This window comes from Ovis canadensis, chromosome 1 (genome assembly GCF_042477335.2).
Source record: "Ovis canadensis isolate MfBH-ARS-UI-01 breed Bighorn chromosome 1, ARS-UI_OviCan_v2, whole genome shotgun sequence".
Taxonomy (NCBI): domain Eukaryota; kingdom Metazoa; phylum Chordata; class Mammalia; order Artiodactyla; family Bovidae; genus Ovis; species Ovis canadensis.
In genome coordinates, this window is record NC_091245.1 from 94,355,420 (window position 1) to 94,378,117 (window position 22,698).

Here is a 22,698-nt window from a genome sequence, read left to right on the forward strand (position 1 = left end):
CGCGGGGAGCCCTGGTCGGGAGGCGGAGGAAGGGGAGGAAGTCTGGAGGGCGACCGCAGCCGGCGGGAGGCGAAGGAGGAGGAAGCGGCGCAGCGCGGAATGGGTTGGCACAGCGGCGAGGCTTAAAAGGCGACGCACTTTGGAAATGGAGGGAGTGCGGTAATGAGGGGCGGACGCGGGGAAGAGAGCGCCGAGGGGCCGGAGCGCGGCAGCTCCGGGCGGTGCGCAGACCCTGAGGGGCCGAGCGCGCCCGGGGTCTGGGGCTCCTGGAGGCGGCGCTTGGGAGCCGCCGGCTCTGGAGGAGGAGGGAGCACGGCGGCCGGGCGGCCCTGGCCAGGAGCGGGCCGCCGGCGGCATCCCCAGCCCGCTCCTTCCCTCCCTCCTTCCGCCCGCCCTCACCTCCCGTCTCTCGCCTTCCTTTCTCCCTCCGCCCTTCTCGCCGGGAGGAAAGGCGTGCTCCTCCCCTTCCCCTGTGGGCGCTCTGCCCGGCCGGTTCCCGGGCTGCGGTTCCCGCCGCGGCTCCGGCCCGGGCCCTGGGGGGCTTGCCATGCCGGGCCGGCTTTGGGATCCTAGGCTCCTCCTGGAGGCGCCAGGGTTTAGCCAGTTGTCCGCAGAGGCGGCCGCCCTCCCCCAAAGGGTAAAAAAAAACATCTGGCTTTCCCTTAGCGTGGAGCCGGTCAGGCGGGCTGGTGCCAGAAAGGGTGTGCCTTCGCTCTAGGATGGCCTTGAAGGTATACTTTTGAGAGCTTTGATGGGCCATTTTCCATAAACACGGGATGCACTCGGGGCAGCCTGAGCAACAGGAGTGGTCATCTTGTTGGTGGGGAGGGTGAATGTAGATTTTTTTTGGAATAGCCTGGAAAGAGCACAGGCTGATCCACCAGAGTCCCCGGGTACTATAAATACGAAAAAAGGAAGGGAAGCGAGGACAGTACAGGTTAGGAGTGTCTGCGCAGGGAAGAGAGATTCTAGAAGCAACGAACCTCCTCCTCCCCGGGCAGGAGAGGCGAGCACTGTGGGAATACCAGAACGACGGCTGGTTCCTGCATTTTTGTAACTCAGTTAACCTATAGGCCCGAGGCCAAAGTCCAGTCGAGAAAAGTTTATACAAAATGACGATCAGAAGTATCAATTGATGGGATAAAATGACCAGGTCGTGAGAATACCAGTAGGAGAGAATCCCCTCCATTGTGTCCAGGGCTTGCAGGCTGTCCGGCGCTTAGTAGGACTTTGAAGGGTCTGAGGGCTCCTCCGTGTGGAGTGAGTGATGGGGAAAGAGGGAGGGTTCATTCTTTGGGGACTCTAGATGGGTCTTGAAGGAGGTCATTGAAAGGTTTGGACCTGGTGGAGAAGGGAAGGAGAAGTGGGAATGCACAGCTTGAATCTTTTAAAAGCATAAAATGTGGAGGGCTGCTGGCTCAGGTCAAGTAGCTGAAGAGAACTGAGTGCCAGCCTCTGTCCTCGGGGGTGCAAACTGGGTTAGTGGCCTATGCTTGTACACACCATCAAACCCTAGGTCATTCCAGTAAACAGGCTCTTAAAAGCTTATTTCTTTGTTTCTTCCTCCTCAGAAAAATAGTTGATTTCTTGAGCCACACATTACTGGCAGCAGGACGGTAGAGCCCCGTAGATGTGTGCCCAAGCTTGGCCTAGGAAGGTGAAGGATTTGCTCAAGGTCAAATGGTTGGTTCGTGACACACCAGATGTCCCTGATTCGTGAACAGCCTGTAGTGTCCAAGCCTAAATACTCAGTCACTCACTCCTTAACAGTGACTATGCAGAACTCTAAAGTTATTTTTCAGATGAAACTGGGGTATTTGTCGGATTAGTGAAAGATCTTTGAGTAAATTATGTCCGTAGACCTGTATGTCCCTTGGGTAACCACACACTTGCCCAGTAGTGGTAAAGATAACAGCGTACCCGGGCTGTGGAGGTTCAACCTTGATGTCTTATGGATTCTAATAACATGTCTAGGGGCTAGCAAACCCAAAGTTGGAATTGTAACTGGTTAACACAGGCTGATATGCTGCTTATCTGCTGGGTTGTCATTAGTATTTTGAGTACTCTGATGAATTGAACATTAGGGTGTATCTGTGTGTGTGTGTCTGTGTTCTGGTGGTGGTGGTGGTAATTCTTCTGGGATAAAATAACTGCTTTTGTCCCTAGTGACTTACTCTGATAGTCCAAATGTTCAGAAGGATATTTTATGCTGAAATGTTGGGATTTTTCCACATGGGGATTAAAATGTGGGTGGAGTGGTGACTAAAGCCCTGCTGATAATTGGTTAACCAGGAAGCCTGAGCTGGCAGCTAATTTTTAAGGTCATTGTTCATTTCTTACCCTCCTCTTCCCACTACTGTTGGGGGCCCAGGTTTTGACTGTATTTCAGGTGATTTTAGTTCTCCTTAAAAAATCGATCTCCTAAGCTTTGGGTAATGACATGAAAGAACCAGCTCCTGCTGAATCATTCCTGGATGAAATAGGATTTTGTCCTTTTTTTTTTTTTTCATACTGGCTGCTTTTGCCAGTGACTTGGCTTAAATCCGCAGCTCGGCCTACCACCCACAATTCTTCAGCCAACCAAAGATATGCAAGAAACTTTATTTTTCTCAAGTTTACAGAAGACCAGGCTGGGGAGGAGGGAGGTCACTAGGCCTTTCCGCACAGTTTTCCATTGTTAGAACATTACCTTAGTTACCTAGCTTATGGGTAGTGATGTAAAGAGGAGCTGGGGAAAAGGTGCAGGTTACACAAGGTATACACATGTCAGCAGAAATCCTGGTTGCAGGGTACTGTCAGCTGCCCCTTTGGAGCTCAACTTGAAAGTGACTGAATCTCCTATGGCTGCTGTAAAGCCAGGACTTTGGACTGAAAACATCATAAGGCAGAGTTCTCAGGATGGAAAGTTGCCTGGGCCCAGCTGTAACAAGTGGAGTGGTTACGGGAGGAACTGGGGACAGAGAAGGTTGGGGTTGCATCACATCCTTTGCCTGTCAAGTGTTCAGTGTATCTGAGTGTGATTTTTTTTTCCCCCTGCCACCTCCCCCCGCCCCACGCCCCCACTTTCTGTACCCTGCTGCTGCTCTGAGGGTGTATTCTCTTTGGGTAACTTACTGTTGGTTAATTTGTAGTTTTCTCTGCCAGTAAGTTTGTAACACTCTGGTGACTCACCTTTGGGTGGGAGGGTAGGAAAGGGGAGGTCTGCATCATAAATCTGAGAAGATTGAGAGTAGACTCAGCCTGACAACCCCTCCCCCCAAAAGGAGGGGGAGGAATTTTTAAAAACCTAGTAAAATGTTTAGGCAGGGGAAGAGTAAAGCTTAAAATATCCAGCCCCCACCCCCTGCCCAAGTGTTATTCTTAAATTGCATTTTAAAAAGAAAAAAGTGGATTCAACATTACATAGCCCATCCATTCTCCACCCCAGAACCCTTTTAGAGCATTGTTTGCTGGCTATTATTTTAGCAGTGAATGAATAGATTAGTGACTCTGTTCAGTCAGGCTGTGTTCTTTCACATAGTATATCCAAATTTAAGACTGACAGTGCCTTTAAAGATAATTTTCTTGAAAGGAGTTTGTGTGGAAAAGTAAAACTAGTTTCTTTATTTAAAACAAAAAAGGTTATAAAAGCCCCGAAGCGTCCGTTTCTCATCTGACCCTTAGCTAGAGTACTCACACGTTTATAGAGTGCAAGGCAAGTGAGAGTGGCACCTGTTATTGTGGGGCTTTTGGCATTGAGAGATCAAGCATGTATCAAGTATGGGTTTGTGCTGTTCACCAGTTAAGTCTTAAGCCTTTTCAAAACTAGAAAATAAGTTTTTCTCTCACCTGAAAAAAAAGAAAAAATACTGAGGGTTGGAAAGTATTATGAATTACCCACCCCAGGGAGGCCAAGTGAAAGTGTCAGTGGACTCGGCTGGGATGATGGCTTTTTAAGTTCTCATCTACTTTCACTTTTCAGGTAAAAGGCTTTACATTTTCAGAGTCTTGGTCAAGGTCGTATGAAATGAAATGGGCTTTTCAGCCCTCTGTGAGGGGTGGGAGGACGAGCATCTGTGCTGTGGTGCCTCCTCCTAGCTGCCCAGGGCCCTCTGCCAGCCAGCAGGCCAGAAGAAGAAACACGAGTGTCAGATCAGATGGCCTCACAGTAATCAGAGTGGCTGCTTTTGGCCAGCACAACACTGGGCAGAATGTTTCCCTGGCCCTGCCAGAGCTGTCCAATTCTGGATTCCGCTGAAATTACATGTCCAGTAAGTGATAATGTGAAGGACAGAGACTTTTAAAATCCACTAACTATTTTCTTAAACTCATCTTCGTTTATGTATTTTTGGAAAAGGAGACGTAACCAAATCAGGCTTGAACTTTCTCACGTTGCTATGAATCGAGTGTGTGTGTGAGAGGAAGTGTATTCTTTGGCTGGAGTCGGAGAGAGACTGTTCCTCTGCATATGAGTCACCTCCTTAGTTGTGCTTAAATCTGTCATCAGGAATCCACAAGAAGTTCTTCGTTTATTTGGCTAATGTTTGAGATAGCAGACTCTGTCAGTGAGAATAGAAGCATCCCACTCTACCCCCCAACCCACCCTGCAATTTTCCTCTCTGGTTTCACATGGCTCCTGAGTCGAGGGAATTTTGGCCAGTAGACCCCATTCCTTAGTTCCGTTGTGACTTTACAGTGACTTATATCTGGACGTTAATTAGTTCTGTATCTGGTTTTATTCAAACCCTCTGTAGTAACAGCTAGTAGATTTTTTTCTGTTGGTGATCTGAACAGTGGATCCTTGATGCCTGTGCTTTGATCTTTGGGACCGGCATTGTTTTCGGTGTTCAGGTTTCGTGGATCAGGGGGACTTGGCACTTAGTTTATCTTTCCTGCCTGTCTGCCTGGTGAGGGCAGATCCTCATGCACTTTGGGGTGTTATCCTCTTGTGTTTTTCTTTCATCCTCCATGATGCTTCTATGGTGCCATATTGGTTTTGTTTCAACCCAGGGGGCATTTCTCTAGGTTATCACTGCCTTTGTTCTTTTCAGCCCTACAGCTATATTACTTCCCACCCTAGGCTTCGGGGTACCAATTGAGGGGAGTGATCAGGACTTTGGAAATTAATTCAGTCTGCTTTTAATGCTTGTGCCAGTTGTTAATCCATGGTCTCTCAAACCGACAACTTCTTTCGAGTAGCACTAGCCAGAGTGGTCTGACAAAATGAGAAAGGGATGAGGAGGGCAGCAAATGGGGGGAATAGGCAGAATATTTTAACTCTTTACAACCCAGGCACCTAGTGTAGAGGTAGAAAGTAACACCCTATTTTTAAAACTGAAAAAGCACATTTTTAAAGAGGTAAATCTAAAGTATATTGATTATTTAGATGCTTTAGATTTTTTTTTTTTTTTTGAATGATCATAAATATATACTAACTATTGCAGGTAGGGTGGGCTGTCAGGCTCCTTAAATTTCACATGCAGGTAGATTGGAGAGGAAGGTTAAGCCTTGTTCATTTTGGGCTGAGGGAACCTGCCGGCTAGAGCTGGAGCTGCTTTCTTTGCACTCTGCTGGCTGATGGACTGCAGCCCAAGTTTGGAGGGACTGAGCTGAGTTCACAAAGAGACCCACTGCTATGGCCTGGCTGCTTGGTATTCCCCAGGTCCACCACGGTTTAGGTAAGGGAGAGAAGGAGTGTGAAGGTAGGGTGTTCCTTTGGGTCACCTCCTGTTCCTCACTGCCCTAAATGCTGCTCTGGGCTGCTGGCTGTAGAATCACAGCAGTGCCTGCCCTCTCCCATCTCCAGCCTCAGATCCCTGGCAAGAGAACATTCTTTGTACATAAACTTCTTAGTCATTTGGGAGTGATCAGAGCTGTAATGAACTTCGTGTGATAATAATTTCTGTTTTCTTTGTTTTAGTTGATGATAAAATTAAAAAATGCCCAAAATGAGGTTTCTTTTTTTAAGATTATGACTTTTCATAGTCAGTGAGGGATGGCAGTGATATGTCAATTAAAACCAAGTTATAATAACTTTCATGTAGTGATTTGCACAGTACCTTCACATACACTATTAGGTTTGATAACGATGTAATAATACATCAGGAAGATCCACAGGCTAACCCCCCCCCCTCCACCCCCGTCCCTTTATATATAAAAGAAAGATGTAGTCTACTCTAGGCAGTATTCCTAGACAACCAGCAGGATCAGAGAGAGATCATCCCTTCGACTTCCCTGCCTAACTGGAATCAGAGGTACCTTTTCTACAGCCCTGTTGGCCAGCTTTTAAACGGGCTGCATTTGGGGCAGTTACTTTTACTCTTCTTCTGGCCCCTCTTGATAGTCCAAAGCTTGCTTTGTCAGTTTTAGAAACAGTGCTGGCTTTAGGTGTTTTGGTTTTGAATTTGACGGTAGCTCCTTGATTCATCAGACTATTGGAATGCCATCTAGAGTCTTTAGTAGTTACCCCCAAGTGTTATTTCCATTTTAGGTGAGGCGGAAACTGAGGCTGACTGTTCAGGATTGTCTTGCTGGCATATGGCAGAGCTAGAATGACCTGGGGCTGACTTAAAAGCACCATCCATAGTCCCATCCCAAGGGTATAGATGTCTTTGCTCCCAAGTACCCTCCAGACTTCATCAACAGCAACTTCTGAAGTCTGAAGGTCTCTGACCTCCCTATTGGCTACAGGGGATTGTGCTGATAGGGTGGGAACTGTGGTCAGATGTCCACTCTGCTCAATTGAGAACATCTCCAAGGCCTACCCTCCTGGGGGCTTGTAGAGATGGATCTGAGGGCCTTGGGGCAACTTTAGCTTATGCAGACCTCCAGTGACTCAACCTCTGGGATAGAAATGTCTCTCCTAAACTCCTTGTACCTTCTTTATGTGCCTTTTAAAAAAAATTAGGGATAATTCTTGGCTTCCCTTATGGCTCAGCTGATAAGAAATCTGCCTGCAATGCAGGAGACTCCGGTTCAATCCCTGGGTCAGGAAGATCCCCTGGAGAAGGAAATGGCAACCCACTCCAGTATTTTGGCCTGGAGAATTCTATGGACTGTATAGTCCGTGGGGTCACAGAGTCGGACACGGACACGACTGAATGACTTTCACTTTCATATGGATAATTCTCTGTACCTGTCATATCTGTTTCCCACTCCTCCCTCTTTAAATTGTCAATTACTGAAGAGGAAGGTGCCTCGTCAGCCCCAACAGATCATGCTCATTGTAAGGATTCAGTCTGTGCTTTTAAAGAAGTGAAGGTTGGGGCCTCGGCCTGGGGGCTGGAGTGCTGAGGGTGGGCACCTCCCCTGTGCTGTATACCAGCCCCATTCTGCTCTGTGCATAAATTCACAGACGTGAATAGATGACAACAGAAGATGGTATTAGAGCAGCGAAGTGACGTCGCTCAGTCATGTCTGACTCTTTGTGACCCCATGGACTCTAGCCTACCAGGCTCCTTCATCCGTGGGATTTTCCAGGCAAGAGTACTGGAGTGCGTTGCCATTTCCTTCTCCAGGGGATCTTCCCAACCCAGGGGTCGAACCCAGGAGGAATCAGCAGCTTTGTACAGGAAGCTTTGGAAGATGTTATTTACTGTTGTCTGCCTGCAGTTGGGACAGAGTTGAACAAATGTAAGGGGTTTGGTGCTTGAGGCTGTGGGGAAAGCTGCAAGTGAATTCTGTTCTTTTCTATCAGGAGAAATCACTGAAACGAATGAAGCTCTTGCGAAAAATCCAGGGCTTGTCATCGCATTTTGTGGTGAAGATGGTTGGCTAATCAAGATGACACTCAATAACCATTCAGAACTAGATGAGCTAATTCAGATGAAGAAGCAACTGAGAAATACATAATCTGTTGAGAAGTGGAAACGAATCCCCTAAATAAACTAAGTTGAAACAATTTAAAATAAATACTAAATAAATGAACCTTGCTCCAGGTTTCAGCCTTGGCTCCTTTGATTAGGAATTTTCTCTCCCTACATCCTGAGCACCGTTTTCCTCTACCCAGATCAAATGGTGGCAGAACTTATAGTGAACCCTTTGAGAAAATGAAATCCCCTGGAAGCACAGGGTGAAGCAATAACACTTTTGGTTTGAGGCTGTGTCACACTGGGCAAGCCCCTGCCCTTGTTGTGACCTCCTACTTCCTAAATTAGGACGGTGTGGGGGGGGGGGTTCGCAAATGGCCCTTTTGGGGAGGGTGTAACAGTAACCTTGAGCCTCTGTTGTATTTATCCTAGGGAGACAGCACAGTGGTGCCCCAAGGGTGCTGCCCACAGAGCGTGGTACCTGCCTGGCCTCTGGGCATTTCCTAATTGAAAAAATGACTTGTATACCTGGAGGAGTGGGAAGGTCATGTTATCATTCCCCTTTCCATGACCTTTGTTTTCCCAAATGCTTTTCAAAGAAATAATAAAATGTTATCTACCCAATTTAAGTTGTTCCCCGTTCCACCCTGCATTCTACCCTTCCACACAGACAGATTCCCGCCCCGCCCCCCGCCCCTTGAAACTAGTAATTGAGATTGGTAGGGACTGGAGTAATCTTTGGTTCCCATCAAGATGAGCTAGTATTATTGTTTTACTTGTAGGGAAGAACTGAATTGCATAAGCAGCCTGGTCTTCTGGACAAACAGTGCCTAGTGAAACAATTAAAATCTTGAAGGAAAAGAATTATCTCGTTAGTACTTCCCCTGTCTCTTTCACAAATCTCCTGCTTTAAACTTACCCCCTCTTAGTATGCCATGAATTGATGGAGAAAGGGGAGGGTTATTAGGGGGCTCTATTTCCAGCTACCTTAAGCATTGAGAACTGTGAAGCTTCAGGCAAGGGGTCTGTTTTTGCAAAGAGGGATAGAACTTTGGAACATATCCAAGTTTTAGCTGCTCTAATAACTCTCTCCCCCTCTTTCAGAGTGTAAGATGTTGAAAGCCAGAAAATAATCAAAGCCTACAGATGGTGAGGCAGAGGGATTTTAACTCTGATTTTCATATATTTAAATTAAATATCTTTTAATGATACTCAACTTTGCTTAGAGAATTTGTGGACTGGATTTTAAAAATAAATACAAACTGGCCACGTGAGTCTTTGAGAGCTCCCTAGTCAATGTGTTTAACGTTTCAGTGTTGTGTTTCTTCATTAAAAATACGAAGGCAATCCAGTGGTCCGCGGTGAGGAGGGCGGAGGGGGTGGCCTTTTTTTTTTTTTGGTTTGTGTTGTCTTGTTTGCTTCCAGTGTGTGTAATGATATTCCATTTTACCTCTGGCACCAGGGCTCTACCAGAGAGGCGCTCGCCAGTGTGGTTGCTCCATAGTGGAGAGAATGTTGAGAATGTTGACTATCTTTAGCTCTCCTTCATTCTTAACAGATAAGATACAGAAAGCTAAAGGACACTCTGAAAAAATTAATCTGCAGGGAACACTGTAAATGTAACCACACAAGTTGAGCAGTGTGAATACTGTACATGTCCTTATGTCTTGGTAGCACAAACTTGAAGTTACAGTCTCTTTAGAGTCTTAAGAGGGGATTTTTCAAATTCAACTCGGACAAGTCATTTCCAAGTGTTAGACAAGAACCCAGTTTCGGGCCCTGGAAGGCATCCGCCTTCCTGCAACTAAGTGATTATAGTATTTATTTACAACCATATCTGCTATAAGATATTTATTTGTTTCGATTTTTTTTAATTTTCAACACAGTATCATTTTAATCTAGACAGTGTTTCTACTTACTGCCTTAGTACCTGGTGTACTCCTGAAAATTAGAAATGAATAAGGGAGAGCCATGAATGAACAGAAATTGCACCACAGAGCACCCATTGTAAGAAAATTGCTAAGATTGCCTTTCTTTTCCCTTCTTAAGAGATGGTGGTGGTTGCAAGCAGATTGTGGGCTGGGGGCCTCTGGAGTGGGGGGGGTCTCTTCTGCTCTGGGGACTGCCCTTAGGAGCACTAAGTTCCGGCCTTGTGTAGCTGAGCGCAGGCATTTTCAACAGGAGGTGGGGGAGTGGAACAATCTAAATTTAAACTATGGAATCAACGTTTTCTCTAAAAATTGTTCCAGTTTTCAAGAGGCGTAGGTGGATCCTGTGAATTGTGTGATAATGCACATGCTTCTCCTATATCCTGCCTCTGTCAAAACATTTCCAGGGACTTTTCATTTGGGGGCTTTATTCTCAGGCTGTAGATTAGGGTGGGGAGTCCTTTTTTTGGTTTTCACTTAAAGAATTTGAAAGACTCTTGGGCTGACTTCTTTTTTTAAATAAGGTAAAAAAGTTCGTACTCTTAGGCAAGCCCTAAAGGTATTATATTTAAAGTTGGTATGTAATGACTTCTTTAAAGTTGGTATGTAATGACTTCTTTGCAAAGATAAGAATTAAACATGATAATCAAGTCATTAGCATTTAGGTGTGTATCATTTAGTCCTCTCAAACATCTAAGGGAATGGGCACCATTATCTCTGTGCTAGAGAAGAGAATAGTGCAATTTCAGAATCAGTGATTTGCCCAAGGACACACGGATGTTAAGTGGTGGAGCCCAGGATTTGATGTCTGATTCAGAGTACAAGAAGAAGGAAATGGCAACCCACTCCAGTGTTCTTGCCTGGAGAATCCCATGGACGGAGGAGCTTGGTGGGCTACAGTCCACGGGTCGCAAGGAGTTGGACACGACTGAGCGACTTCACTTTCAGAGTACAAGTGCATGAGTATAGTGTATTATACTCTAAGTTAGTGATGTGAAGATAGTTTCATCTTTCAGTGGGGAGGATGAAGGGCCATGGTATGGAAATGTTGACAGCACAACCTTCTCCCCCGCCCCCCACCCCAGACGGAAGCAACTGGGAGGGCCATTCTGAGTCCTGACAAGGCCTTCCCACTGGTCTTAGCCCTAGGGTGCAGATGACCTGTCTTGAGCTAGAGATGGCAGTATTCTGGATCATACTGGATTGTTGTTGAGTATGCCTCATCAGTACATATATTTCCATGGATATTAGCCCAATGACTCTTCAAGATGCTTGCCTAAAACTGCTGAAAATCCTTTCTCCACAACCTTGAATTTTGAGATGCTGTTCCTAATTCACAATCACACCTTTCCCTCGTTCCTCTATAGGTTGGACGTGATAAATATGAACCGGCTGCTGTTTCAGAGCATGGCGACAAAAAAAAGGCCAAGAAAGAGAGGGATATGGACGAGCTGAAGAAAGAAGTTTCTATGGTAAGTACCAGCAGGAAGGGTGCTTTCTGTTCTTAAGTATGAATTGTATCTTATATCCTTGAGTGTGTGGTGCCCCTCCCCCCAGTCATTCTTCAATCAGATTTGCTTCATTTTCAAAGTAAAGAGATTATAGCAGTCCTACAAATGTTACTGAATCGTAGAGGTTGGTAGGGAAATTTTTCATTGTAAAAGCTGTCAGCGGGTTGGACAAGTTATTCAATACTCTGTATTCAGTATTCAATACTCAATATTCAACCAAAGGTCCACAGAGGAGCGGTTGATATCATGGGCCTTTGCTTCTGTGTTTCTGAATCATACTGAATGTAGGGAACTTCCAGCCTCTTCAGGCGGTGGAGGCCTCCACGGATGCAACCTGTCTAGAATTTGCCTGGTCAGGCTGTGAAGGCCCCCATCATACAGCTTGAGCCATTCTCTGTTGAAGACCACTCAGTAGGAGCTGTGTGGTCACCAAGCCATTGGCAATGGTGAGAGTATATATACTAACTTGTGTTCTGAGCCTAATGATAGTGAGGGATGACACTGATGGTTTTTTAATTCTTTTTTTAGTGATAAAATGTTTAATTCTTTTTGTTTTCCCTTAGGATGATCATAAACTTAGCCTTGATGAACTTCATCGCAAATATGGAACAGACTTGAACCGAGTATGTTGTAATTTTTATTTGTTTGCATAGAGTTCTGCTCTTTCCCATCACATTTTCCCCTGGTATCGCAGGCCTAACCTTAGCGACTCCGGAATAGTGATAGCCACCATCCATATCATGTCTGCTGTGTGACATGCACAGAGCTTGGGCTCTTATGTGCTGTTTTACTGTTTTGTTTCCCCTGAAACTTTTTGAAAATAGTCATTATTTTCCCCATCTTATAGCAAGTGACAAGCAACAAGTAGGAGCTCCAGGATTTGAAACCAAACAGATCCAAGGTCATGCTTACCACCTGACCTTGTGGGCACAGATGTTCCGTTTATTCTTTGACATTGTTAAATTGAGTCGAAAATTTCAACTAGTTGAATCTTGAACAATTCAGATTTTTGTATTTTTATCAGCTAGCTCATGGTAGTAGGTCAGAACCTTGGTTTATTCTGTCATTTATTAGGAACTTTTTTTTACGCAGTTCAAAGAAACTTCAGTAAAGTATGTACCTTATACCCTTGTTATCTAGTGGATTTTGATATTAACTTTGCCACAAACAATATAAAAGTAAAATCGGGGCGGGGGGAGTTTGTTCTTTTCTGGACAGTCACTAATAAGTCTGAGGAATGACTTGAGTGCCAGCTACGAGGGAGCTGTTTTTTCAGTAAGTTACCAACAAGCTCTGAGAAGTTTGGGGCCTTAGGCTCTGAGAGGAGGCCCGGCACTAAGACCCAGCAGGCAGTTGTTCTCTGAGCACCTCATGTGGGTTATCTCACTGAAGTTTACTCTAGGTTCCTATGACGTGTGTTCTCTGCAACCTAGGTCACTTACTCAAATGCTGTGGGGCTGTTGTCTTGTAAAATGGGGTTAATGAAAGGGTTGGGTAAAGGTTGTGGTGAGAATTAAAGTTAACTGGAAGTACTGGATTCAGTGCCCAATATGCAGAGACAGCTCAGATGGCTGGTGTCGGTGGTGGTCATTCTGTCCAGGGATTGTGTCGTGAACTTGAGGCAGAGGAAGGTCCTGAAATAAGTCCCTGTGGACCCTGTAGGTGTTCTTGTCCCTTTCCCCATATTCCCTCCTTGATTCTGATATTAAAGATAACTTGAGAACAAAATATATACACATGCTTCAGGCACACATGTTTTTTATGTCTTTTGTGAAAGTAACCACGTTTTCCCCTCATGGTGGGAGCCGTGTGTCTCTTACCTGCTGTCAGTGCATCTTGGATTTAAGGCCATTAGGAAACAGCAGGGCCTCAGTACAGTGGGCTCTTCTTCAGTTCAGTTCAGTCGCTCAGTCGTGTCCGACTCTTTGCGACCCCATGAATCGCAGCACACCAGGCCTCCCTGTCCATCACCAACTCCCGGAGTTCACTCAGACTCGCGTCCATCGAGTCAGTGATGCCATCCAGTCATCTCATCCTCTGTTGTCCCCTTCTCCTCCTGCCCCCAATCCCTCCCAGCATCAGAGTCTTTTCCAATGAGTCAACTCTTCGCATGAGGTGGCCAAAGTACTAGAGTTTCAGCTTTAGTATCATTCCTTCCAAAGAAATCCTAGGGGTAATCTCCTTCAGAATGGACTGGTTGGATCTCCTTGCAGTCCAAGGGACTCTCAAGAGTCTTCTCCAACACCACAGGTCAAAAGCAGCAATTCTTTTGTGCTCAGCCTTCTTCACAGTCCAACTTTCACATCCATACATGACCACAGGAAAAACCATAGCCTTGACTAGACGGACCCTAGTCAGCAAAGTAATGTCTCTACTTTTGAATATACTGTCTACGTTGGTCATAACTTTCCTTCCAAGGAGTAAGCATCTTTTAATTTCATGGCTGCAGTCACCATCTGCAGTCATTCTGGAGCCCCCCAAAATAAAGTCTGACACTGTTTCCACTGTTTCCCCATCTATTTCCCATGAAGTGATGGGACCAGATGCCATGATCTTCGTTTTCTGAATGTTGAGCTTTAAGCCACCTTTTTCGGTCTCCTCTTTCACTTTCTTCCAGTGAATACTTTTTTTTTTTTTTAAATATTTTATTTGTTAATTTTTTGGCCATCCCAGATGGCTCATAGGATCTTAGTTCCCTAACCAGGGATCAAATCTTGGCCCTTGGCAGTGAAAGCCCATGTCTTAATCACTGGACCACCAGAGAAGGCCCCCAGTGAATACTTCTCAACTGATGGGTGTCCTGGGGTTATTAGCTTCAGATATTACACGTGTGACCCCCTTCCCCACCAGACAGGTGTTTTAATTGCCATCCAAGGAATAAAGTTCTATACTGAAATTTGGCAGTTAACCAAGTAACAGGATGGATTCTGACAGATTTTTTTTCCTCCATTGATATTAATAGTGTTTTTTTCTTTTTCCACTTCCTTGACAGATTCAATACACAGGAAACTCTTGCAAAATGGAATCAATTAGTTAAGGTGGATATCTTTTTGGTAACTGCAGTTTGGCGTGAATTCCTTCTGTAAAACTCAGAAGACACCATACCAGATTCCAATCTGTCCATGGATCAATTTTAAAAGTATTTCAGTCTGAGTGTTGTAGGTTTCTCAGGACATTTGGGCTCTTGTTTGCCTGAACCATAGGGTGATCATCAGGATTGTGTAGCTTCTGCATTGGCCTGGGACATTTAGTTTCTCTCTGCTTCCTTCTCAGCTGACAGGTAGCTGTGTTAGCTTGTGAGCTCTGAAGCGCTTGGTCTTACTTATATCCCTCTGTTTCTCAGGGCTTAACAACTGCTCGAGCTGCTGAGATCCTAGCCAGAGATGGACCCAATGCCCTCACGCCCCCTCCCACAACCCCTGAATGGGTCAAGTTCTGTCGACAGCTGTTTGGGGGGTTCTCAATGTTACTGTGGATTGGAGCAGTTCTTTGCTTCCTGGCCTATGGCATCCAAGCTGCTACAGAAGAGGAACCTCAAAATGATAATGTGAGTACCATAGTTCTTAGTGTGGATTGTTAGGTATGCGTAAATATCTGCCATCTTTATTTTCAGTCGCTACGGGTTACTTGATGGTTTTACACTCTGGGGAAAGTAACATCAGCATCGATTGCCTTCAGGGCCCATACGTCTTCCTTCTTCACTTCAGGTTCTCTCTCTGTCTCCTGCCCTGTGTTGAGATGTTCCTCCAAGCTGGGCATCTACCCTGCACGCTGCTGCCCTGAACGGGCAGCTCTGCTCAGACCCTGTGCAGGTCCTGTTGCCACTTGGTGGAGGGCATAGTTTTTAACATTGGAACATTACACGCATCCAGAAATGTTTGGTAGCCATTCTTCAAGTCACAAGTTGTCTTGAAAATACGTTTAACAAAGCAGGAGAAACTGATTCATCTGGAACACTTCCCCAAGCTAGTGACCAGTATCAGTGTGACTCCATTTCTGACTTTCTTGGACACTGTCTCTGGGAAGAAGCATGAAGGCATGAGTTTTGTATTTCTGAGGCCTTGATCTCTCTCTCTTTTTAAGTGTTTTTTATTCCGCCTAAAGTTAACTGACTGTTCCCAGTCCTTTACCGAGAGCTCTGCTGCCCTAACTCGTCTGTTCTGTTCTAGCTGTACCTTGGTGTGGTGCTGTCTGCCGTCGTCATCATAACCGGGTGTTTCTCCTACTATCAAGAAGCTAAAAGCTCCAAGATCATGGAGTCCTTCAAAAACATGGTTCCTCAGGTACCTGCTGCTTTTTGTCCTTCCCCGTCAGGTAACTTGACAGCACCAAGAGTGTGAACCAGTGTGAGCTTAAGGCCTTCCGAGTATTCAGTGGCTCCACCAGAGAGAGAGGGACACCTCCCCTGACCCAAGACCACATCTGTTTTTCTTATACCCCGGAAAGTGAGTGTCTCCCCTCTCAGCGTACCACACGGTGGCAGCATGAAGACTGCCTCTTAGGTAACCTGAGCAAGCTTTCCTTAACTTGGTATAAATAAAAAGCTAAATCTTGGTTGTAATGCAGATAGTTGAGATTACAGATGGTTTTGTAATTTTGATACTACCTTCCCGGTGGTATCCATTTTTACTTGATGGAATGGTGTAAACGTCTCCCCTTCCAAAAGCAAGCTCTCGTGATTCGAAATGGTGAAAAAATGAGCATAAATGCGGAAGAAGTTGTCGTCGGAGACCTGGTGGAAGTGAAAGGAGGGGATCGAATTCCTGCTGATCTCAGGATCATTTCTGCGAATGGCTGCAAGGTAGGTTTAAACAGCCTCCGTGCTTGGGGCAGAGGGAATGGAGTGGTCCCACAGCCCCAGAGAAGGCTCGTGTTGCTCATGTGACATGTTTGACTTTATTCACGGGCAGGTGGATAACTCCTCACTCACGGGAGAATCAGAGCCACAGACCAGGTCTCCGGATTTCACCAATGAAAATCCTCTAGAGACACGGAACATTGCCTTTTTTTCAACCAACTGTGTTGAAGGTAGGACCATTTTGAAGCACTCTTCAGCACAGCGTGGCATTTATCTTGGGCTTTAATGACAATCACCAAAAAAAATAACCCCGCGGCTACAATTTCTCTTTGTTTTATGGGTCCCATTTTTGACCGCTTCAGTCAAACATGGCAGAAGCAGTTGGCATGCTGGCAGGAAGACACAGTAAACCTCGTGGCTGCTTTTCCCCTGTTCCCTCTGCCTCACATGTCCCTCTTGTGTTGGCAACACTAAGCTCAAGTAAGGTTTGGAGCTCTGGTCCTGCTAATGGAGTGAAATCCCTTTGCCAGAGTCCATATAGTTTAAAACAAACAGCATATACCACCAAAGACGTGGCTCTTAAAATTATGGGGGTTTCTTCTCTTTTTTCAACCCTGGTGTGTAGTTGTGCAGATTCTGCAGCTTTACTGATAAAATCGGGTACAATTTCCCGTACTCTTTTTTTAAGGCACTGCACGTGGCATTGTTGTGTACACCGGGGATCGAACCGTGATGGGCAGAATTGCCACCCTGGCTTCTGGGCTGGAAGGGGGCCAGACTCCCATCGCTGCGGAAATTGAACATTTTATCCACATCATCACGGGTGTGGCTGTGTTCCTGGGCGTGTCTTTCTTCATCCTTTCTCTGATCCTTGAGTACACCTGGTTGGAGGCTGTCATCTTCCTCATCGGCATCATTGTAGCCAATGTGCCAGAGGGTTTGCTGGCCACCGTCACGGTAAGAGGCTGGGGAAAGGTGATGCTTGCCCACTCGGAAGGCTTGCCTCAGTGTGAGGTTCATCCACTACCCTCTCCTAGGGGGCTGCCGACTTGGTTTTTTGGTTTTTTTTTCTCGCATGTGTTTATATGTGGGTTTTCTTCGGACCCAGCTGGGTAGGGTTAAACAGTGAGAAGACCTCAGCACATTGTTATGTGGAAGATAGTAACCCAGAAGCATACTTTTTTTTTCCCCCTTGAGTTATCACATGATCCAGAACAGTGTAGCCCAGAAAGGAGAAGGACTTAGGGCTAAGTGGGAAAAGCAGAATATGGTAAATCCTGACTGTTTTCACTTTGCTTAATAGCCTTTTTGGAGGGGGTGGAAGGAGCCCCATATACGCGTGACCGGTATTATTTCTTCTGACTTCAGAGAAAGGTTAGAGAGATTTAGTTTTAAGAAAGACTTCTGTGGGGGCAGGGGTAGTCAGAGTTCCTACAGAATGGCTGCCTGGCCATTTGAAGTATTAATAATCTCTTCCCAATGCTTTAGGTGTGCCTGACCCTGACTGCCAAGCGCATGGCCAGGAAGAACTGCTTAGTGAAGAACCTGGAGGCTGTGGAGACCTTGGGATCCACGTCCACCATCTGCTCAGACAAAACTGGAACTCTGACCCAGAACCGAATGACAGTGGCCCACATGTGGTTCGACAACCAAATCCATGAGGCGGACACGACAGAGAATCAGAGCGGTGAGGCCAGCCCGCCCCCACAGCTCAGCCTCCCCTGCCTGAAGTTTATCGTTTGGTAGAACGTCCTGGGTTTTCGACGTTTCTGGTTTGGGGATTTCGTTTTGGTTTTTTGCATGTCAATTCAAGCATGGTTGGAAAAATGCCTGAAACCTGACTAGTTTATGGGGAAAGGAGGTGTGCCATTTCACATCTTTATGGGACTTCAGTACAAAGCTAAGCACTTTCTTCTTATCTCTTTTTGCCTCTACCAGGTGTTTCATTTGACAAGACTTCAGCCACCTGGCTCGCTCTGTCCAGAATTGCAGGTCTTTGTAACAGGGCCGTGTTTCAGGCTAACCAGGATAACCTGCCTATCCTGAAGGTATGCTCAGCAGCTCTGTTCAGATTGCCTTCAGGTTGTGCACAGGCCGCACCGGAACCACCGCCTGAAGGTTCGCTTTAAAAAGCACGTGACCTTTGGGTATTGTAAAATCGTTGTCTATTGTAAGACACTTGGAATGGTATGTAACTCTTTGCTGTGTGTAACCTGAGTTGTATTGCCTGTAGATCCCCAAGTACTTACAGTACCCTGTGGTCCATAAAGATCAGTAAAGGGGGAATGTATGGGAAAAACTGACTAAAGTGAGAGTGGGGGGCAGGCCGTCCACCTAACTTGTAAAACCCAGCTTGACTCCTCTTGAGTTTATATCCTAATCACCTCACCTAGTGGACAGTGAGGGCTACTTTTGTGACCCGATAATCGTATTTGCAAATTATGATACAGCAGATTCCAGCCAATCCCTTAAGCCATTTATTTTCTTAAAATAGCTCAGCTATTTCTCTTATCTTATTTGTTCTTAGCTTGCTTACTAATGATGCAAAAATAAGCTAATTAAGCTCAGCCTCCTGGAATTCACATGAAATTTGCAATGACTAAGATATTACGGTGTGACCCAGTAAAGACTCGGTCCCAGAAAGGTCATGAGCTATACAAGGCCCTTGAGGCCAAGAGGAGCTACGTGGAGCCCCTTGGAGTGGCTCACTCTCCCCGAAGCTGCCTGTGGTGGATCTGGGTAGAAACTGTGTTGTCCAAGAGAATATGGCTCAGATGGAACGGAGATGACCTCTGTTTTGAGGATGGGGCTCCTTTATTCTTTAAAGGAGTTTCTTGGCATTGAATTGATGTTGATTTGGGGATGTTGGCTCATCTTGGGATAAAGCTTGAGATGGCCTGCTTTCATCGTTTTCTTTACCTCAAAGTGGAACTTTCTAGGCTTTGAGCATGAGGACTCATAAATATCCAACCTTTTCTCATTTCAAAGTTCCAGAAAGGTAGCATGAGCTACTGTTTCTAAGTTATTTCAGGGGTCTGGGGCCATGTTATGTTAATGACATTATCAAAAAAAAAGAGGGACCTACAGCCCTATTCTGCTTTGATAATTGCCTTTTGTTAAAGTGATCCTACTTCCTGCTTCTTACGAAACCTGGCCACATTTCTTACTAAAAAGAACTCCTATATCTATAAGGGAGCATTCATTTGCCCATCTGCACGTGTGGTCTGGTGTGCCACAGTTGTAAAATACTCTTCTGTGTGGAAGTTGAGTATAGCCGAAAGTGCTTTTTAGTGTGTCAAAATGTGCCACAGTGTATAGCGCACAAAATGCGTGATACGTGAAGTGTGGGCTTCAACTAAAACGGGAGCTGATGACATTAGTGTTGGAACTAATAATAACTTTCAGTTCGCATCATTCAGGCCCAGATAATCCTGCACAATTAAATTATGTTTAGAGCGTAAAGTCCTGCTTAGTCTTTGACACAGACCATTTGCCCTCCATCCTGAGAACCCAGGGCGTTTTCTTCTTAAATTGCAGGGCGGTGAAGGGGACTATAACTATTTACATTCTCACTCTGTATTTTCTGATTCATAACTAGAAATAGGTGGTTGGGAATAATACTGTCTTTGAGACTTCTCAGCAGGCCCAGGGAAGCTTAAAAAAAAAAAAAGGCTGGAGTGGGTTGGAAGAGTGTCATGCCTCCCCCAGGGCTCAGTGACACCTTGCACCAGTTTGGGTAGGGTGACGAGGGCAGGCCAGGAAGAGTTTGGAATTTGAGAATAAAGGACTGTGATGGGTGGTCACACCCCAGAATGGTGCTCTTCCTCGCCCACCTCCACTCTTCTGTCAGATGGGAAGACAGTCCAGGCTTTCTCCTGGGTTTCGGTAGTGTAGTGCTGATGTGCTACAGGGCGAAGCGCTTTCAGGGTGACTAATGGAGACATCTGTTCACAGCGGGCTGTAGCAGGTGATGCATCAGAGTCTGCGCTTCTGAAGTGCATTGAGGTGTGCTGCGGTTCTGTGAAGGAGATGAGAGAGAGATATGCCAAGATCGTCGAGATCCCGTTCAACTCCACCAACAAGTACCAGGTCTGAGGATCTGGGGCCTCATTGCTAGGGGGCACAGAAAGGAAGGACATAGGCTAGAAAAAGATCCCTCGACCCTTTTGGAATTTTCCAGGTTTAAATGCTTTCTAAAAACAAATTAGTCACACTCTTTATGAGTGCTTGAATTTGACATCTGTGTCCATGTAGAAAATTCTAATTTATTTGAACATTAGTAGGATAAATGGAGCCTCTTCTTTCTAGCGTGTTGTCCAGGCCCTTTGGAGTTCTCCTTTGTGGGCTGGAGTGGGTATGGGGATGGGGGAGAGGGCTGGGCAGGGCTGCAGGTGCGCATGAGTCTGCCAGTCCCTGTTTGGATTTTCTTTGGGAAAATTGTGTACATGAACATGTGTCAGGGATGCATGAGCACCTTGCCACACTCATTTCCTTTGTAGCATTCAAAGTGTGCTACAGGGTGTAATACACTAAATTCAGAAATAAGGGATCTTGTATCTTTCAGAACAATTATTAGGAACTTACCTAGTGCTCCACTGGTTAGGATGTACTTTCACTGCCAAGGGTCTGGGTTCAATCCCTAGTCAGGGACTAAGATCCCACAAGCCACATGTCACAGCCACAGGAAAAAAAAAAACAAAACAAAACTCCCTCCCTGGGCTGTCAGGCCCAGCTGTCTAACGTTTGCATGCTTACCATTCTTTACAGTTATCCATCCACAAGAATGCCAATGCAGGTGAGCCCCGGCACCTACTGGTGATGAAAGGTGCTCCGGAGAGGATCCTGGATCGCTGCAGCTCCATCCTCATCCATGGCAAGGAGCAGCCCCTGGACGAGGAGCTGAAGGACGCCTTTCAGAACGCCTACCTGGAGCTGGGTGGCCTGGGAGAACGTGTGCTGGGTACGCTGACTGTCCGGGAAACAATTGCAAGTTACCGCGTTAACCTCTGCTTCTCGTTAACTTCCGTTTATTTGCCCCCTTTGTTTTGAAAACCATAAACACTGCAGACACCGGGCAACAAAATCCTGCCGGTTTGCCTCTGATTCTGACTTAGACCTTTGGTCTCAAGCTGGTCAGTTCTGTTTGCTCAGAAAAGGAGGGGAAGAGAGTTGTTGTCTGGCTTTTGTTGCTATGTCCGTGATCTGTAAGCTTCATGAAATGAAAATTCATTCATTCCTAGGGTATCTAGAATAAAGCCGCTTCCCGGCTGCCACAGAATGGCTGTGAATTTACCTGGGCGCTTGTGTTACCAGCTCCCAGATTAGGTGAATGGTGAGCTTGGAGCCTCGGATGCCACCTGTTCTGTGTCAGCCACTGCGGACAAGAAGCACGTTCACCCAGTGTGTCATAGGGAAAGTAGCATCTGTCATCTTTTGTACAGATAAAAAAATGAATGTAATTCCTCTGTTCTCCTTAGTTGGGTAACTTAGATAGAACTGATTACCTGGTCCCCATACTCTTGTTCTTACCTGCTCTTCAGTCTAATTTGAGGTGTCTTAGGTCTCTATTCAACTGAAAGGTCATTCTTAAGTGTGGGTTTTTTTTTTTTCTGTTTCTGCACCTCCACCACCCCACAGTAGAAGCAGTCTCTCCTATGAGTCCACAAAGCACCTGATATAACTTTAAAGGACGTTGTAACCTCCACACAACATCGAAAGAAATGTCTTGAGTATCACAATTCTTGTATTAACAACAGTACTAGATGATGAACCCCTTGGGCAGAGTGTGTCTGATCTGCATTTATCCTCGAAGCTTGGCCTCTTTCTTCTACACAGCTGCTCAGCAGTGTATGTTTTGGTTAGATGAACAGTGAGTAGACCCATGGCCTTGGTTTTTTTATCCAGAGAGGAGAGGAGAGACAAGTAATCACATCATGTGCCAAAGTCCAAGTAAATGAGGGGGCGGGTCTCAGTTCACTTCCATTCAATTGCTCAGTCATGTCTGACTCTGCGACCCCATGGACTGCAGCACTCTAGGCTTCCCTGCCCATCACCAACTCCTGGAGCTTGCTCTAACTCCTGTCCATCGAGTCGGTCATGCCATCCAACCATCTCATCCTCTGTCGTCCCCTTCTCCTCCCGCCTTCAGTCTTTCCCAGCATCAGGCTCTTCCAGTGAGTCAGTTCTTCACATCAGGTGGCCAAAGTATTGGAGCTTCAGCTTCAGCGTCAGTTCTTCCAGTGAATATTTAGCACTGATTTCCTTTCAGATGGACTGGTTGGCTCTCCTTGCTGTCCAGGGGACTCTCAAGAGTCTTGTCCAGCACCACAGTTCAAAAGCATCAATTCTTTGGCACTCAGCCTTCTTTATAGTCCAGCTCTCACATCTGTGCATGATGGAAAAATCATAGCTTTGACTATATGGACCTTTGTCAGTAAAGTAATGTCTGTGCTTTTTAATATGCTGTGTAGGTTTGTCATAGCTTTTCTTCCAAGGAGCAAGGCTCTTTTAATTTCATGGCTGCAGTCACCATCTGCAGTGATTTTGGAGCCCCCAAAATAAAGTCTGTCACTGTTTCCATTGTTTCCCCATCTATTTGTCATGAAGTAGTGGGACTGGATGCCATGATCTTAGTTTTTGAATGTTGAGTTTTAAGTCACCTTTTCCACTTTCCT

General features: G+C 45.8%; 1 protein-coding gene and 1 long non-coding RNA gene across 2 annotated transcripts in view; both read left to right on the forward strand.

Moving 5' to 3' along the window:
* ATP1A1 (ATPase Na+/K+ transporting subunit alpha 1) overlaps nt 1-22,698 on the forward strand; it is a 32,973-nt gene that overhangs the window by 446 nt on the left and 9,829 nt on the right. The window contains exons 2-12 of the mRNA XM_069601723.1: nt 11,083-11,187; nt 11,790-11,849; nt 14,570-14,773; nt 15,396-15,509; nt 15,893-16,027; nt 16,137-16,254; nt 16,713-16,981; nt 17,513-17,711; nt 17,963-18,072; nt 19,979-20,113; nt 20,792-20,984. Coding sequence (XP_069457824.1) covers nt 11,083-11,187; nt 11,790-11,849; nt 14,570-14,773; nt 15,396-15,509; nt 15,893-16,027; nt 16,137-16,254; nt 16,713-16,981; nt 17,513-17,711; nt 17,963-18,072; nt 19,979-20,113; nt 20,792-20,984 — 1,642 coding nt within the window. The remainder of the gene's footprint in view (nt 1-11,082; nt 11,188-11,789; nt 11,850-14,569; nt 14,774-15,395; nt 15,510-15,892; nt 16,028-16,136; nt 16,255-16,712; nt 16,982-17,512; nt 17,712-17,962; nt 18,073-19,978; nt 20,114-20,791; nt 20,985-22,698) is intronic.
* Nucleotides 137-7,917, forward strand: LOC138446625 (uncharacterized). The gene is made up of 2 exons (XR_011259472.1): nt 137-731; nt 7,676-7,917. It is a non-coding gene; the product is annotated as an uncharacterized lncRNA (long non-coding RNA).